Here is a 17,594-nt window from a genome sequence, read left to right on the forward strand (position 1 = left end):
CTTAGAGTTACCTTGCATAGTAATTAGTATTTTTCACAAAATTGTCACAAATTTTCCGCACTCAGGCTAAGTGTTCCACAGAACTTCAATTTTTTTCACGCTACCTTGCTGAGCATGAATTGTCTACATGGATTACTGGGGGACCCATAGCTAAGTGGGATCCTGACCACTAGCAAAAGATAAAGAGGAGTGCAATATCAAAAATAACATTGGAAGTGCAACCTCTAGATAGGATTCAAACTCAGACCATCAATAAGGTAGTTTAGAAGACCCCTGCTCTACCACTGATGCCATCTTGAATATGTGTTTATCATTTATGATCAATCTGGCCATAACTACAAAACAGTTGTGTAAGAATGAAGAATTTTGAGCAATGAGCTCAACATTGGACATTCTTTGAAATTTAAATCCTTGCTAATTTCACATTGAAAAACATCAATTTACTCTTCCTAAAATTAAATTTTATGAGGGAAGTGAGATTTTTAAATTAAATACAACAAAATAAAACAAACAAACATATGAATATTGTCCTTGCTTACATGCAAGTTGAAATATAATTGTCATAAAGAATACAAAAACTAGAATTCAACCTGTGCAAAAACTAGGTTAATATTTCAAAGTTCACACTCGATAGGTTTTTTTTTTTTTTCCCCAGAAAGAATGGTACAAAACATAATGAAGGACAGAAACAAAGGACATTGGACATTCTTTGAACTTGTTGATTTCATATTGAAAAACATCAATTTACTTTCCTTAAAAGTAAAATTTATCAAGGGAAGGGAGAATTTCAAATGAAATGTGACAAAATAAAACAAAGAAACATCTGAATATTGTCCTTGCTTAGATGCAAAAATAGGTTAATATTTCAAAATTCACACTCAATAGTTTTTTTTTTCCAGAAAGAATTATACAAAACTTACTGAAGGACAGAAACAAAGGCGAGAAAAAAAAATTGTGTTCATGGATTATTGTTATAGTTGACTATTCTAAATTTCAAGAATATAAAATCAAAATCAAATTTTAAAACACGATAACAGAAATCTTTTTTTCATTTGTACTGCAAAAATGTGATATTGATTCAAGATTTCTTTGGAGGGAAATGACTATTTTTTGTATCTAGATCTTGAAGGATTAACAAAATAGAAAAGAAATACTACAATGAACTCTATGTTTCAAAAACATTACTTGAATAAGGGCTACAACTAAACATAATTCAAAACCAAAGATATGATGAAACAAAAGTGACAGTTAAAAGATAAGATAACCTCAATGATGAACAAAAATGATGTATCTGGTGCTGTATTGATCCTATTGTGGTAAATAATTTCCTACGCATGTCAGTTACATCTTTTAAGTTTAATAAAAATTTGCAATACTTGACATTTGAAATTATTAGATTCAAAAATTCACTATCGTATCCTACCTGAGAAATATTTCCTTTGCATGTAGCTGCAATTACACTAGGTCTTGCTTTTAGCTTTGGAGGAAGACTCATATAAACATCTTCAGAGTTCAAATTATCCAGAAAAATATCCTAAAGCACAAGCAAGAAAACTGTTAGAAACCAGTAAGAGAAAACTGAAAGCAAGATAACTATACCTTTTAAGAATAGAAAATCTATTCATGCTATCAAACAGGATAGCAACAACAGAAACGCAGAATTACACTAATGATTAAATAAAAATAATTCTCCATACATGAAATTACACAAATCAATATCAAAACAAAGAGCAGTACCTTACAGTTTAAATTAGAAGTTATGAACACACAGAAATACCTATTTGCTTTGGTAAATACACTAATTTTTATCACATATTGAAATTAACTGTGCGATTACTCTGATAAAGTGTCAAGAAAAATGCCATATCAAAGCGAAGGGATGATCAAACATCAAGAAGAATTATTCCCCCCCTCCCCCACCTCCCTCTGCAGCACCACCGTTGACCGGCCTCACGATGCTGCTCCTCTAGCGAAAACCATCTCCAGGTTGCGTCCATATCTCTACACACACGTGCATACATACACACCTACACACACACACTCCTACATACACACACCTATGCATACCGACACACTCACACACCTACACACACACCCACATAAATACACATACACACACTCATGCCTGCACACAGACACAAACACACACGCCTACATACACACACACTCGTGATTGCAAAAAACATAATTTGAATTAAAGATGTCAAAATTCAAATTTTTTTTTTTTTTTTTTTTGATCAAGTTTTATGACCTAGAAAAAAATTCCATGAATCCCAAATATTTTCAAAACCAATTAATGTGATGACATATAACATGATCAGAGTGAAAAAGTTTTGAAACCATATCCGAATTTCAGTTTTACGAGGGCGACCCACTTACCCCAGTGACTTCCCACAACCCTACTGCAGAAAAATCTGCCAAAATAGTACTTAAGTTGTTTAAAATATTTAAAAAAAATAAAGCACTATGTGGTTAGACATTGGCAATTATTATAGAAAAATAAAAATTTAGAACTTTTAAAGTAAAATACTTCATCCTAGCTTTCGCAGATCAGTATAACTTTATATATACAGGGTGTTCTGGTTTAACATGCAAGACCTTTATTTTTGCAACCGTTAGTCCTAGATGCATACTTCCAAGTAAAAAAATGTTCAAAATCAGATGAGTTAAGATATTGAAAGTATGAAGCAAAAATGAAAATGAGTCAAAAATGCAAAATTTAAGTTTTTATATGGGCCCTATGGGTCATTTTCTCTAAACTGCTAAATTCTTGTCCTTGCTCCAAAAATAACAAACTAACTATATAGAAATAAAACTGATGCTAGAATGCTTTAACAACATGTTTTTATGTTTGTAAAATAAGTTAAAACAAACACTCTATTATTATTATACATTAAAATATTTTTTTGACATGATAAATGTCATTCCCCTGTGTGTCCCTACCTCCACCTTAAAGCAAAATCAGCTCTAAAGATTCAGGAAGCCATGCATATTTGTACAGAAAATGTTGTTTAACCTCTTAAGAAGTGTTATGCAATGTTGTAAAATAGAAAAAAAAATTCTTCAACGTTTGCATTATTTAAAAAAAAAAATAGTAAAAAATGTCCTTTGATTTTTTGTCATTCCCCTGTCGAGGAATGGAATGAATGTTTCTCACACCTGGTAATAGTTGAATTAACTCATAATTTAATCTTTGAATTCTGGTCTCATCATAGAAATAATCTTAATTAGTTCTTTTTGAACAAATATATGGTGTCGAGTATTATTCGGGTGATATCAAGTTAAATCTTGATAAGTATTTTTAATGACTGTCATTACCCTGTCTTTGATAATTCATTTAATTTTGTAATAATCGCTCAGTGAATGATTGACTCTTGTTTGTATAGAGTTTCCCCCCTTACTTTAAGTGACATTGATATTTGTTGTTTGCAGTTATGACAATATATAAGTTAACTTTAATTTGTGTTATTCCCCTGTCGTCCTTCCCCTGTAAAATGTAAGGGGAAAAAATAACCACAATAACTACTTTTTGGACACCACGACATTGGATCTTTTTCAATTTCATAAAAGTAGTGTTTCCTTTTCCCACATAAATTATAATATCGTCAGTAAAACGCATTATTTCCTCTATGTGTCATTCCCCTGGCACAGTGAATGCCATTCCTTGCCCTGTCCAAATTGCGCTGTTTAGGGAAAATGACCCCTATGTCCCCTAACACATATTCAGGGAAATAATCCCTATTGAAAAATAATTCCAAAACAAAAAGTTTGACATTAGTATGACCAATATCCACCCAGATATGAACTGCAGCATTTTGTGACTTATACCACATTACACTTGCTGTATAAACAACCTGTATAAAAAAAGAAGTAATACATGGCAAAGGTTGCTGCAAAACATTTTTAGATAAAAAATCCAAAAGTTGACAGTAATTTTCAGTTCAGATCAAAGAATTAATTAATTCATTTAAAGCAAACATTATGAATAGATAATATTTAGTGGCACCTCCTTTGATCATACAATAGCCTCTGCTTAATTTGGCCACTTTAGGACACAATAATTTTGATAACAATGACCCATTGATTACAATAAACAAATCACCAAATTAAATTAATTTACAAATTAAAGTCACACATACTAAATGCAATATACCAACAGACCAGTTATCCCATTCAGAGACGGCAGTTTCATCCTTGTTGAGGAGTCACCAGTCTGGAATAGGGAGTAACTGAGCAGAAGGCAGATATCATGTTATTGAAGCTGAGTTTGCCAACAAACTGGTAGATAAAGTAAATTTATCTCACCAGCAAGAGTCCCCAGACATAGTGCAGTTCAACTCGAAAACTGAAGGCCAAGCTTACATAGTAAGTTTCAATAAAATGAAAAACTCATATTTATATATTGTATCTCTCCATTAAAATACAAAAATCATACATTCATTTTTTCAAAAAAAATATCAATTTTTTGATTGTCTCCTATTTTCAGAAACTCATTTATAAATTGTTTGTTATCGATGGTTTTTGAAGTCTTCAGAGCAAGTGTTGTACTCTATGTTTCAACACTTAGAATGCATTCATCATTTTCAGGAGGTGGCTCAACAAGGCATTCCTCACTTGACTTATCAGATTCATCCTTCGTCTGCTTTCCTGTATCAGTTAGGCTGTATTTTAATGTGGAGTTACTGGGATATTTTGATCTGTCTATAACTCAAACTTTTGAGACCTGAAGCATTTTCTTTTTTTTATGTCAGTGTTTAATTTTTTCATAAATCTTGAGTAGAAAAAGTAGTTTCTGATTGCTTCAAACACAATATTAAATTCAAATCCAGATAAGACTAAATGATGAAATGATCACATAAAGCAATAAATTTTAACTGCGTAAATGCAGAATACACAGTATAAATTACACGTTTTGAAAAAATTCATTTCAAAATAATGCATGTAAACACCATTCGAAATTGAGTTTAGATTGGGGGATGATTTTTTGTGGATAAACCGTCTAATGTAGATCTAATTCTTTAACAGAGGTGAACAATTCAGCTGCAAATTAATGAGCATAAAATATTGTATTTCCTAAAGTTCAAAGAAGGATGAATAAAATATAGAAAGCCTTTTCTTGAAACACATTGAATAGTCTTTGATAACAATTTAATTAGTAAAAATGATGCACTAAGAAAAGCTACGACAGAGTTTTGCAGATTACAACTATGCAGCAGTTTAACTGAAATGAAAAGGTTATAAGGGCAGATAAATTTTGGCTCATAAATGGGTAGAATAGAAATTAAATTGAGTAGACTTGAGTGCCAAAGTAACAGTTTTTAGCATTTTATTGCAAGAATTGTTACTAAGTTCGATATATAGAACAGCAGTGATCAAATCCTTCACCTTTTCAACAAAATAAGGTACAATTACAACAGCTTGGGTTATCTTATAACACTTAGTCATTTTTATAGTAAATCATACCTCACATGAAGTGCTGCTTCTGGGTATTTTATGATACGGAATATTAAGACCATCCCAAACAAAAGTAGGAGATTCTGCACCAACACCTTCACTACGTTGATTTTCTTCAGCTTTTCTTTTTTGATGAATTTCATCACTTATTTCTTCAAGATTATGTAGAGCATCAGCATAACTCATTTTTATTTTCAAAACATTTTCTTCTAAACGATGAACTTTTTTCCGCTGTTCCTAAAAATGCAAATTGATTAATTTCATCGTTATTAATTTATACTACCATGGTAAAGTAAAGCGCAGTATCTGTGGAAATAAGTTTTTTTGAGACATTTGATGAAACACGTTTTAGATCCCATACTAACAAAGGGGAAACGTTGGAATTTGATGCTTTTTTTAGCATTGTTTTCAACAGAAATCAAATAATTAAGCTTGAACAATAAAGTTAAAGTACAATGTATGACAAAAATGCAAAACAAATGAAACATGAAAAATTTGCAGATACTGCGTTTTATCTTATAAGTATAATGGTATGTATGAATCTACTATAAATGATGTGAAAAGGGATGACCAATATGACCAATCTTTCAGCCGTTTTGGCTGTCAAACAATCAATGACCATAAAATAAAAATGGCAGTGATGGGAATGAACTGTCCAACCAAAGTTATGCTTTTATTGAATAACATAAGCTTATAATTTTGAAGGTGCAGTCGACTCCCGCTATAACGTGATCCGACTTATGGGAAATGGCTATAACGCGATTTTTTCACCAGTAAAGAATTTTAGACATAAAGCGAATTCCTTGCTGCAACACAAAATTTTTCGGAAAGGAATTGCGTTGTCTAAGTATCAACTTTGTTATTGGCAACTAAAAATTCTTTTTTCTTAAATAGACCTTTATCCCTTTAGCATCACTGAGAGTGGAAGTTCCTACACTGTACTAGTCTGATGCATCGCTTATGCAAATAACTACTCCTAATTTTCCATTTTTTCTTCATTCTAAATGTGAAAGTTGTTGAAATATAATGACACCCAAGAGCGCTGTTTCATCTTGTGAAGATAGAAAGAAAAGGAGAAAGTTTCTGACAGTTAAAGAAAAGCTACAGATTATGTGCTTGAACAACTATAAAATGCATCGAAGGTAGCATGACTATTAGGTATGAGTGAATCTTCCATATGTGCAATTGAAAGTCAAGAAAAAGAAATCTGTTTAAGTTAACCGAGTAATATCTAAACAAATTGCAAAAATTATGAAAATGGAAGCTGCTCTTGTATTGTGAATTTAAGAAACCAGGAAGAGGGATGTTGCCATAGATGGAAATGTTATAAAAGAACTAGTGAAGCGACTGTATTGTGTATTTAAAAATAAATAAGAATAACAGTTTGATCACGCAGCATAAATCATCATCATCTTAGCTTTTTTAAGTTACAAATATCATTACTAGATCTACTGTATAGTAAAACTATAGTGCAGTTATTTTTTTTACTACTCATACTGTATGTAATGTACTGGTTTATTTATGTCTTTCTTTCCCATTGATCATTAATTTTGTGCATTGTAGCAATATTTCATGCTAAATAAAACGGTTTTTTTATTTAAAATACAAATAAAATTCAGTTTTTTATGTAAGAAACATTAATGTTTTGTTAAGAAATGGTTTTTAACAGGTTGAGGTGGTGTTTACAAGTGTCTAAAATAATTGGGAATGTTTATAAAAGGTTTTACACATACCCTTTTCTACAACGCGAAATTTCGATTTACGCGAGGGGTCTTGGAAGGCATCCCTCACGTAAGTTGAGACTCACTCGACTGTATAGTGAAGCGATATATCAAATTAAGTTTCAGTTAACACAGTAAATTTTATCAATTTAACATAATCAATTTCAACAATGTTATACAATGGAAGTCTCTTCTGTTGGCCAGTGCCGTGACTGCCTTTTTTTTTTAATGTTTAAAAATATATCCCTTTCTCAGGTGAGCTTGAACCTCCAACCACTTGGTTAACAGCTGTTTGCACAACAAAGACTTTACTACAAATGAATTGTTAAATGATTCTATATAAACAAAGCTCTGCACATGTGCACTGAAGGTAGCAGGTGCGAAGCATTTCATGTCCGTTTTTTCCCCTCAGTTCACTCTAGCCCCCAACATCCCATAAGAAGCATAGCTTAAAAAATCAGTTGCTGTGTGATCCAATATGACAAATTGGACAAATTGCAGACATGTCTGCTTTTCAATACATTTAGTTTTTATGTTATAAAGATATGTTGTTAACCAAAGTAATTCTGGGAAACAAAGATCTGAAAAAATAAATACTCTTTGAACTCTTCTGAAAGAAAACACAACCGGCAGACTTTAAATATGAACTTGCTGGCTCTTGAAGGGAAACAAGTTTTTATTTTGAATCAGAATAAAATATTTTTGTTGCGAAAATTTATCAGAAGATTTCTTTTTTTTTTTTTTTTCAAAAAATGTTCTTTCTGCATAACAATTATTTTCAACAAGCCATTTCTAAAAAAGAAAAAGTTGGCTCACCCTCATTAGTTCACCATATAGTTCGTTATATTCAGTTATAGTTCACCATATTAATTTGTTGCACTGAACTTATTAGTTTTTTACACTGAACCACATGTTAACAGCACCAAAGGACTAAAATGACAAATGCACTTTTTCTCCCATCTGAACAGTCAATATGTAAAATTCACAGGGAATGCAGAAATGATACAACAAAACAAAAGAGAGCATGAGCTCAGTTTAGCATTTAGACAACTTACACAGCAGCTGCAAGCACATTCCCACCTTCCCCTGCCTCATTCAGAGAATATAAAAATAGTGGTTTTGAGCATATGGAAAACATGCTTTCTGATTTTTGTGGGACACTTGGCAAAAATATCTATGACCAAGAGAAAAATCTTTTTTTTGCAAAATAAACACTTTTACAAACACCCAATAAAAAATAGGCACCATTAATTACTTTAATAAGCATGCTATGGACTTTGCATCAGCAATGCATGAGTTTGTTTTGTTTTTTTTTCCCACATGTTTAAAACAACTTTGTTCAATATTTTTCCCTTTAATAATTTTACAGCAAGAGTAGATGAAAAATGCAAAAGAACTTACTTCCAATAGTTGGTTAAATTGGGCTTTCATTTCAAAGTACGGCCTGCAAAAATAATGAGTTTTTTTACTATCCATTGTACATAAAAATAACAGAAACATGCATGACTATAATTGTTGCATGGAAATATTCATATGCATGGATGCAAGAGAAAGTGTCAGTTAATTAGTTTAAAGTCTAAAAAAAGTAAAATAAAGATTTTGATTGTTTGACAGGTCAGATAATACGCAGGTCATTATTAAAGGCATTGATAATTCCTTTGATATCATGTATGACAAGAGTAAGTACAGCCACTCAACAAAATAAAAAATATTTTTAAAAAATCACTCCTTAAATATTTTCCCAGTAACTAAAAAGTACTTCACAATTTTACTCTAGTATGCCATTAAAAAGCAGATGCCCTTTCTGTGAGGCATTCTCCAGAATTTCTTATTATTATGCCTTTGCGCAGTAAAGACTTGACATTTTACGCATTCATCAAACTAGAAAATGGTCAATAGAGAATTCTTATTCCTGTTTTCAGTAAGTTACTGCTCAATAGTCAGGGCTAAAGCAGAAATACATAAAGTACACCTCCAACTCTAAATGTTTGGCACTCTTGTCTTCCTGAAGAGGTTTTCCACCTCCACACCAATCACTTCCTATTCCGGACTGATGAGTGCTAATAAGCACGAATCTGCAGTCTTCGGATGGAATGACTGAGCTGGCAGTGTATTTTATGTCTTGTTCCTGTATTCAAATGTATATAACATAGTATACAAAAATTCTGAACAAAAAAAATAATAAAGAAATAACACATACCATTCAGTCAAATAATACTGAGCCTTCATTAAAAAGGTTTAAAACAATTATTTTAAGAAAAGTATGAATGCAATGTTTCTGCCAGAAAATTAGAATAATATTTTAAAAATAATTAAATACATATGATGTGAATGGGAAATAAAAATAAGAGCTTTTGTCAATACTTAAATCAAATAGACTAAATGTATAGGTACTTTAATGTGACCTAAACATGGAAATGATCAGAAATAACTCAATGAAGCCTAACATTACCACGTTCTCCAAATACTATGAAGACCTGCCTCAGGAAAGAAACAAATCTGCTCTCCCCCAAAAACTTTAATGGTTCAGTCAGCAGCATGCCCAGTAGGTGGGCATTCCCGTAAAAAATTTGAACAAAAAAATAAAAATGACATTATTGTCTATGTGTGTGTGTGAGTATGAAAGACATAAATCTACTGAAACCTTTATTGCTCGACACCCCGAGGGAGCACAAAAACATGTAGAGTTAAGGGGGGGGGGGTTAACTTAACTGAGTTCCATAATTTCAATTTTTAGAAAGCTTTATGTATTGCTTATTTATTAGTAGGGGAAAGTGGGGCAAAGTGAAATGGTGAAATATTTACTATGCTGTTAGTGCCACCTATCTAGTAATATTTTAACTAGGCAGTAACACATATAGTCTATTCCAGTCAAAGAAAAAATAACCTCTGAAAATCAAAGAATATGATACTACAAACAATTTTCAAAAATTGATACTTATATTCTAATATTTTGATGTAAGTCAAAACTTATTTGTTATTATCAAATGATAAAGTTCTTGTTATTAAGATTTTAAGCATTAAATGAGACCTACTAATATTCAGTGCACAGTACTTATATTTTTAATATTAAGTATATTTGTATTTTTAATGCATTGTACTGTTAGTCAAAAGCGTACGAGGAAGAGTGAAATAGTTCATTTCATTTACTAATTCAATCTTTTATCAAATCACTTACATAGTTATTTATTAATTGGTTCATTTTCATACCTTCTCGTTTATTAATTCTCTTACTTATTCATTCTTTCACCTTATTTTCTTATTCATTCACTATTTTATTCAGTCATTTATTTTTTCTCATACATTAACCAGGGGTGATTGAGACTCCATGAAAAAATACCTGAACTTTTTTTCCAAGAAGAAGAAGTATTTTGATGGGCATATATATACACATTGCATACATGTACACATTATATTACGTATATATATAACTTATATACATAATTATTCGATGGGGCTAACACTCGAAGTTTTAATTGGACTTAATACGTCCATATGCATGAAGGGAATTAAATTCTTTTAACTTTTCTCATTTCTTAAAATTTTTCAAAGAATGTTTTATTTTTCTCCACTGTATCTGAATCCTTAACCATTAATTACATTCATTTACTAAAAGTGCATAAAGATTTCAGAATTAAATAAAGTTTGGGGCAAAAGGGGCAGCATGTATTATGATCACTGTGCAAGTGACATCACCCAATTCAGTCTGAGTGGACTTCAGTGAGTCTTCTAAGTTCAGGAGTCTCCTATGCTAATTTTTAGCCCTTAGTTTATTACATTAACAAATTCTGCAATTCTAATAATAAATTTTGCATTTGATAAGTGACAAAATGTTTTATTCCGTGAGTTTTCAAAATTACACTTCTTTTATTTATGCAAAAAAGCTAAATGAATTTAAAACCAAATTGCAAATCCAACTTAAGGAAATAAAACGACTAAAATTTTAAATGAATAATGAAAATATTAAAAAATAACACTGGTTAAACTAAGTACTATGTGTTTATTTGCTTGCTATCCAATTTTGAAATGAAAATAAATTATTCGTTTTGAGATAGAAAGATCAAAATTTTGAAAGATTACTTTACAATACACAAAAAGAGAACTGGAAACGAATTGCTAACACTACTTTTTTTACACCTTTCATCCTTCTATTTTTTTAAAAAAGCACTAAGTTTTGTTCGTTTATTTCTCGCTTTGAAGAAATCTGAAGGAGGAGAATGCTTATGCTCTGTTGCAGAAGTAGTTGAATTACTTGATCCACTTCCTACACAAGAAAGCTCAGAACTCTGTGCAACTGGAGCAATACTTGAGGAAGTTTCATCTAAAGTAGACATATTTTTTTTTTGGTGGTTTCCAAAACACTAACTGAAGCAGAATTAGTAACAGCAGAAGTGGTAGAATTATTTGATGCACTTGCTACACAAGAAAGCTCAGAACTCTGTGAAGCCGGCACAGTAATTGAGGAAGAGGCATCTGAAGTAGATACATTTTTTTTAGTGGTTTCCAAAATACTAAATGTAGTAATAGCAAAAGAGGAAGTTGAAGCAGATAGGATGGTGTTCTTGTTGATCAGAGAATCTTGATAGATAGACCAACTATTTACTAAGTTGTCTCGCAACTTTTTGTTCAGAAACTCCTTTGTAGGGTTTTTAGAGCCAAAAGCTGCACAAGAAGTTTTTTCAATAGAAAGTAAATAGTATTTAATAGTTTGGATGGAATCTAAACTATCACAGTTCAGGGATGTACGAAATTCGGTGATTATATCGTTCATGAAATTGAAAGTGCCCTCAACAGTCGGCCCATGAAAACATACCATATATGTTAATACTGCCTTAACTAGTTTAGACAGAACTGGATATTTTTTATCCCGAATTCTTCCATATTAAATACAGTGGTCCAGAATTTAATGATTTCCCTGTCTTCAGAAGATTCTGTTGATAAATTAGCATCCACTTGGTAACTTCTGATCTCTTGATTTAATTCATCAAGTTCATTGTCATTGACAACATTTGGCAAATAGTCAGCCAGTTTCAACAGTGCCTGAAATGTTGTTGTTTCTCCCCGCAAAGCTGGATTCAAGCCTGTAAATTTAACAAATAAAGAGTTTTTTAACGGCAGTTTTTTAATCATGTACTCTGTATACTTAATATAGCTTTGTTTGAAAACAGATATAGCTTCTTTCAATAAGGGATTCGTTTTTCCCAGACCACAAAGAATTCAAGAAGCATCACCACCAACAAAAATTAAGTTATCAGGCAAATGACACTCTATATCATTAACATTAATTTTCAATATTTGGTCACATGTTGCCAATTTGGCTACCACTTCATGCTTCATTAAATAAACTAAAAATTGTTTTATTAGTTCAAACAATTGAACATGAAGTAAATGAAGCAAACTCTCCCTGCTCTGAAACAATTTAATATATTTGTTCAAATGAGGGAGAGCTGCATTATAAAATCCAATGTAGAGTAGCGTTTTTTTTTTTTTTTTGGGTGCACAAAGAGCTTCTTTACGATCCTCTCTTTTCTTTTCTTTCCTTCAGCTGTCAAAGGTTTCTTTTTTAATTAATAGACGACTGATCTTTTTGACTTCGGAGACTTCATCTTCAGACAGTTCCTTTTTTTTGAAAATGTTATCAATAATTTCTTTGTAGATGCTTTGTTCAGCCATCCATGAAAAATAGAAAACTACTGAGGCATCCCATAAGTAGACCCCAGCCAAGATATAGAGCCATCTATGATTTGGTCTGGAAAGGGGCTTTAGAGGTTTCACTTTTAGTAACTTGCATACTTCAAAAAAAATTTGTCGTTTACCGTGACTTTTGAGATCAATATGTATATCATCACATAAACTTTCTAAGTACCTTTTAAAGGGCTTGGAAAACTGCAAAGCACAGTTGTTCACTGTATGGCAAGTATCGCCATCAATATCTAAAAGATTGGTAGCTTTTGCTCCTCAATCTTTTTTCAACTCCGCTTTTTTTACCACGCATGGTATTGCATGAATCCATCAACACACTAATTAAATTACTCCATGGAACTTCATTTTTTTTCAATTAGCGAAACTATTTTCAAATAAATAGACAATGCAGTTGATGAAGAGAGTTGAATGGATGATAGATGTCTCATAATTATTTTATTTTCTTTTTCACAATAGTACTGTGCTAAAACAGCTAATATGCTATCCGAGCCTCTTGTAGTGCTTTCATCCAAATTCAAAGAAAATTTTGAATCCCTTAAAATTTCCCACTGTTTATCTTTGATTGTTTTAGCAAGTCCATGCTTCAGTTTGTATGAAACAGTGGTTTGATTTAACTTAAGGGAGTTCAATGCTTGCAAGTCTTTTGATAATGTTTTGGCTATTTCCACAATTTCTGAAGCTACAGCAAATGAAAGAGAATGTTCAGCAATAAATGAGCTCACTAAAGCTTCAGATCGACATTTTCTAGTAAGAAAATCAACAGTTCTGTTGTCTTCTTTCATCTCATAATCACTATCTGGATAAAATCCACCTAATACACCAGCATTTTTCAATGATTCCCGGTTTCTTTTATGAGTATTTGTAGAAGAATGTTGCAATAATGCCTTTACGCCACCATCAGCATATGTAAAGGGCTTGTTGCATGAGACACAAAAGCAAAATCCACCCCTATTAATTTTTTTACACCATATTTCCATTTTTTCATTGTAGGAATCCACTCTGTTTAACCATTCCCAATTAAACTTGTTCTTCTTTCCTGCATCGATGAAGCCAATATCTTCAGATTTATCCAGATACCTCATTTTTTAAATGAGAACATGCAAAGTTCAAATGAATACATTTATCAAACAAAAAGAGTAGCGAAATGAAAAGTAAGAGGTAACTAGTAAAATTTAATTAAACAAACTAATTTACGAGGAGCCTATTAATAACGATAAAGTATAATTAGTTCAATAACAACAGAATGCACGCACACAAAGATCATAGAGCACAATATAAAATAAAGAAAACATTTGCATACGATAAATTCCTCCAACTGCCATAAAGAACAAAGACAGAGTCAAAGCTCTTATCACTTTTCTCTTCCTACCTCCCCCCCCCCAAAAAAAAAAAATAAAACTGGCCACCGATTTGATGATTTGATTTCACCCGTTCTCAGTTTGACCTTGAAGCAGGTGTGAATGCATCATCTGAAAAATAGTTTCTTTGGCAGTAAAAAAAAAAAAGGAAAAATGTTAGGAGATGAATCTTTTTCTTTTAGATACACGGCCACAAATTAGAATAGCTGACCTCAGCAGCAGAGGAAAATCGTTTGCGGCAACCCTTCCCAAAGGGGAAAAATATTCTTTCAAGTAACCCTCTTTCCTCTTCTTATCTAGTCTTTATTCTAACCCCCACCCCAGCTGTTCTTCGATAATTACCATAGAGTTTGCAAAACATGACTGTGCTTTATACCAAACGAAACGCTTTATACCAAACAAAACGTGCTTTATACCAAACAAAACGTCTTCAATTTGAACTTTCGGCGTGCGTTTCATTAAACATCGCCCTAAATTTACAAAAAAAGGGTTTTCTGAAAACATAGGAGTTCTGGTATTTTCGAAGATGAAGATACCGGAATTCAAGATGAAAATACCGAAAATCCGGTAAAATACCGGAACACAATCATCCCTGATTAACTTATTTATTTATCCCTTTATTGTTTCATTTCCTTTATATTTATTCATTAATTATTTTTTTACTGATTTTTCTGATCAAAAATATCAAATAGAAAATGTTTCATCATAAAAATATTTTTCACTTTGCTTCATGAAAAGAAAGTGAAACATTTCCACCTTTATTGGAGGTACAAAATTACTGATAAAAATAAAATAATAATGTTTGACTGCACATTTTATTATAAAATATATTGTTTTTTCTTTATGTACTGCAATTTTCAGAACAAATTTCCAACAACTTATTCATCTGAAAAAAAGTAAGTTATCTTAACTATTTCACTTTGCCCCACATTTCCCTACTTACCATTAAAGTTATAAAATTCAATTCCAGTTCATGATTTTTTAATTTTTTGAAAGACTACATACCAAAATATATACAGCATTAATCCCAATACCCAATGGGGAATAATCTCTAACTTTTGGAAAGAGATAAGAGTTCCCTGTTAGTGAGATCTAATAAGGAGAAAATCCCTGCTCACTCCTTGGGACTACACCAACAGCACAGGGTGTGGAGGTACACTCCAGAGAGAACAAGGAAGAATATTAGCTTTTCCAGAAAATAATTGATGGACTGTAACCAAGAAACTTCAATGTAAAATTCTCAGAAATTGTCAATGTGAAAAATATCAGAAGCAAAAACTAAACTAGAATAGCAAGTGAAGATCGACTTACAAGAGCTCCTGTAAATTTGTCAAGTTAAAAAGTTTTTTGCTCATTGAAATTAACATCGGTTGGGGGGGGGGGTTGAAATGTCAACTAGGCGGGCTAGTCGAGTTATCTGAAAGTCAAGTTACCGGAGTTCCACAGCATGATTTTTTTAAACCATTAAAACACGTGTTGACAACTCCTCAAACATATTTTAGTTAGAATTGTTGTCTCTCAAGACATTAAATTGTGACACAAAATGTAGAAATAAGTTCTCTTTTAGTACAGAAATTAAAACTCTTAAAAATTTCTTAAATCTTTTAAAACAAATACTCTGTTTCATGTCAATATATCAACACTAATACAATCTATCAATACCAATACAGGTACACTGCTTCACTATGATTTATGTCTGAAATACTGCCGTTTGATAAAATCATTTATCAATACCCTTTCCCAGTTTATAATAAGTGCTGCTGCTATATATATTTGTAGGTTCTAATTTAGTATCGAATTATGAATAAATAATGATTTTTTTTTAATTTTTATTATTATTATCTTTGGTTTCATTTTTATCGTGATTTTTTGAGCACAAATCAGTTTGCTATGATTCTCTTTTAGAATTTTTTCTTAGCCTCATAAATTTTGATTAAATATATCATATTTTCAGTTACAGTGCAGAACCTTTTATCCGGGAACCGGGAAACCAGAAAACCGGCAACAATTTGCCAATTTTAAATACTCATTTTAGGCAGTTTTTGAAAAACTAAGCATTTTTTTTTAAACGCCTAAAAGAATATGATCAGTTTCTTAATAAATACCACATAACGTGAAAATTTTACAAAATCGAACTTCAAAGGGTTATCCTTAACGGGGGGCAAAATTTCCGAAATATTTTCTTAAATTAAAAAGTACACTCATAAGTCAAATTTTCGTGTTTTATTCTAACTGAAAACTAAAGAAATTAATATTGTCACATTCCAATGCACTTATGCAATATTTTATAGAACGGTCTCTAAAACCGTTTAGAGCATAGGTGACGTCGCAAAAGCGTGGAATACACCGAGAACTGGATTCGCGAATTTTTCTGATAGTTGATGGTGGAATTAAGTCTTTAAACGAAGGACTCATAAATCAAATTTCTATTGGTATTAACTTGATGCAAAAGCAATAGTTATAAATAACTACCGTAATCGCAAACACCAAACCTTTACAAAAAATTAAAATTAAAAAAAACGCATTCCTGAAAACAAATTCTTTTATACACTATAGTAGAAAAATCAAACATTTACGTTCAAAAACTTGTTTCTTGCTCTTCCCTTCATTTTCTTTCGTTTTTAAAACATCGAAAAGTGTTTTTTTTTTTTTTTCTCCTTTTTAAACTGAATGTGATGGTCTCAGGTCTTATGGATGACTTCACTTTTTTGGTGTTTAAATTCTCTCGCTAGTAGTTTTTAATGTTTCAATATTGATAAGCATTAATGAACTGTTTTCTTCTTATTTTAATATGTATTACTATTTATTATAGTAATTTCAGTTTTATAAAGAACTAGCTTTTGCCCGCGGCTTCGCTCACGTTGATGTAGTTTTTTTTCAATTGATTCAAGTTAATGGTCATTACAAAAAGAGGTCAAATAGTTACTAAAACATTGTTTGTCTCTAGTTTTGCCGACATTTCAAATTGCCTGCCCCCTTAAATGTATCAAAAGGTATGATTAAAACTGAAAGTTAGGGGGAAAGAGAGTAAATGAAATGTTGGCAAAACTGAGAAGAAATCCAAAAATCACAAAAAATAAATCACAAAAACATTCAGGAGTTGTAAAGAAGTCAGTTTGGGTAATTCCCAAAAAATCCAATTTGAGTGAGGTGAACTATTCTTAAATAAAGTGAAACAGTTCCCTTATAATCCTGATCTCCATCAAATACATAATATCCAACGCTACACCGGCAGTCTAAATTATTGTATAATGTGCAACTTCTTACCGTAGAAATCGTCCCAAAATAGGGTCAACAATGATGCTACCCGAAATGTTTCCAATAAGCAGTAAAAATTTGGCAATTGTTTGAAATTGTG

At 31.6% G+C, this 17,594-nt stretch overlaps 1 protein-coding gene across 2 annotated transcripts in view; it reads right to left on the reverse strand.

Moving 5' to 3' along the window:
* Positions 1–17,594, reverse strand: part of LOC129218481 (SH3 domain-binding protein 5-like) — a 31,536-nt gene that overhangs the window by 2,994 nt on the left and 10,948 nt on the right. For both annotated transcript variants that reach the window (XM_054852765.1, XM_054852763.1), the window contains 3 exons: positions 8,577–8,619; positions 5,464–5,691; positions 1,424–1,534 (listed from right to left, as the gene is read on the reverse strand). In XM_054852765.1, the coding sequence (XP_054708740.1) occupies positions 1,424–1,534; positions 5,464–5,691; positions 8,577–8,619 (382 nt within the window). The remainder of the gene's footprint in view (positions 1–1,423; positions 1,535–5,463; positions 5,692–8,576; positions 8,620–17,594) is intronic.

This window comes from Uloborus diversus, chromosome 3, assembly GCF_026930045.1.
Source record: "Uloborus diversus isolate 005 chromosome 3, Udiv.v.3.1, whole genome shotgun sequence".
NCBI classification, from domain to species: Eukaryota; Metazoa; Arthropoda; class Arachnida; order Araneae; family Uloboridae; genus Uloborus; species Uloborus diversus.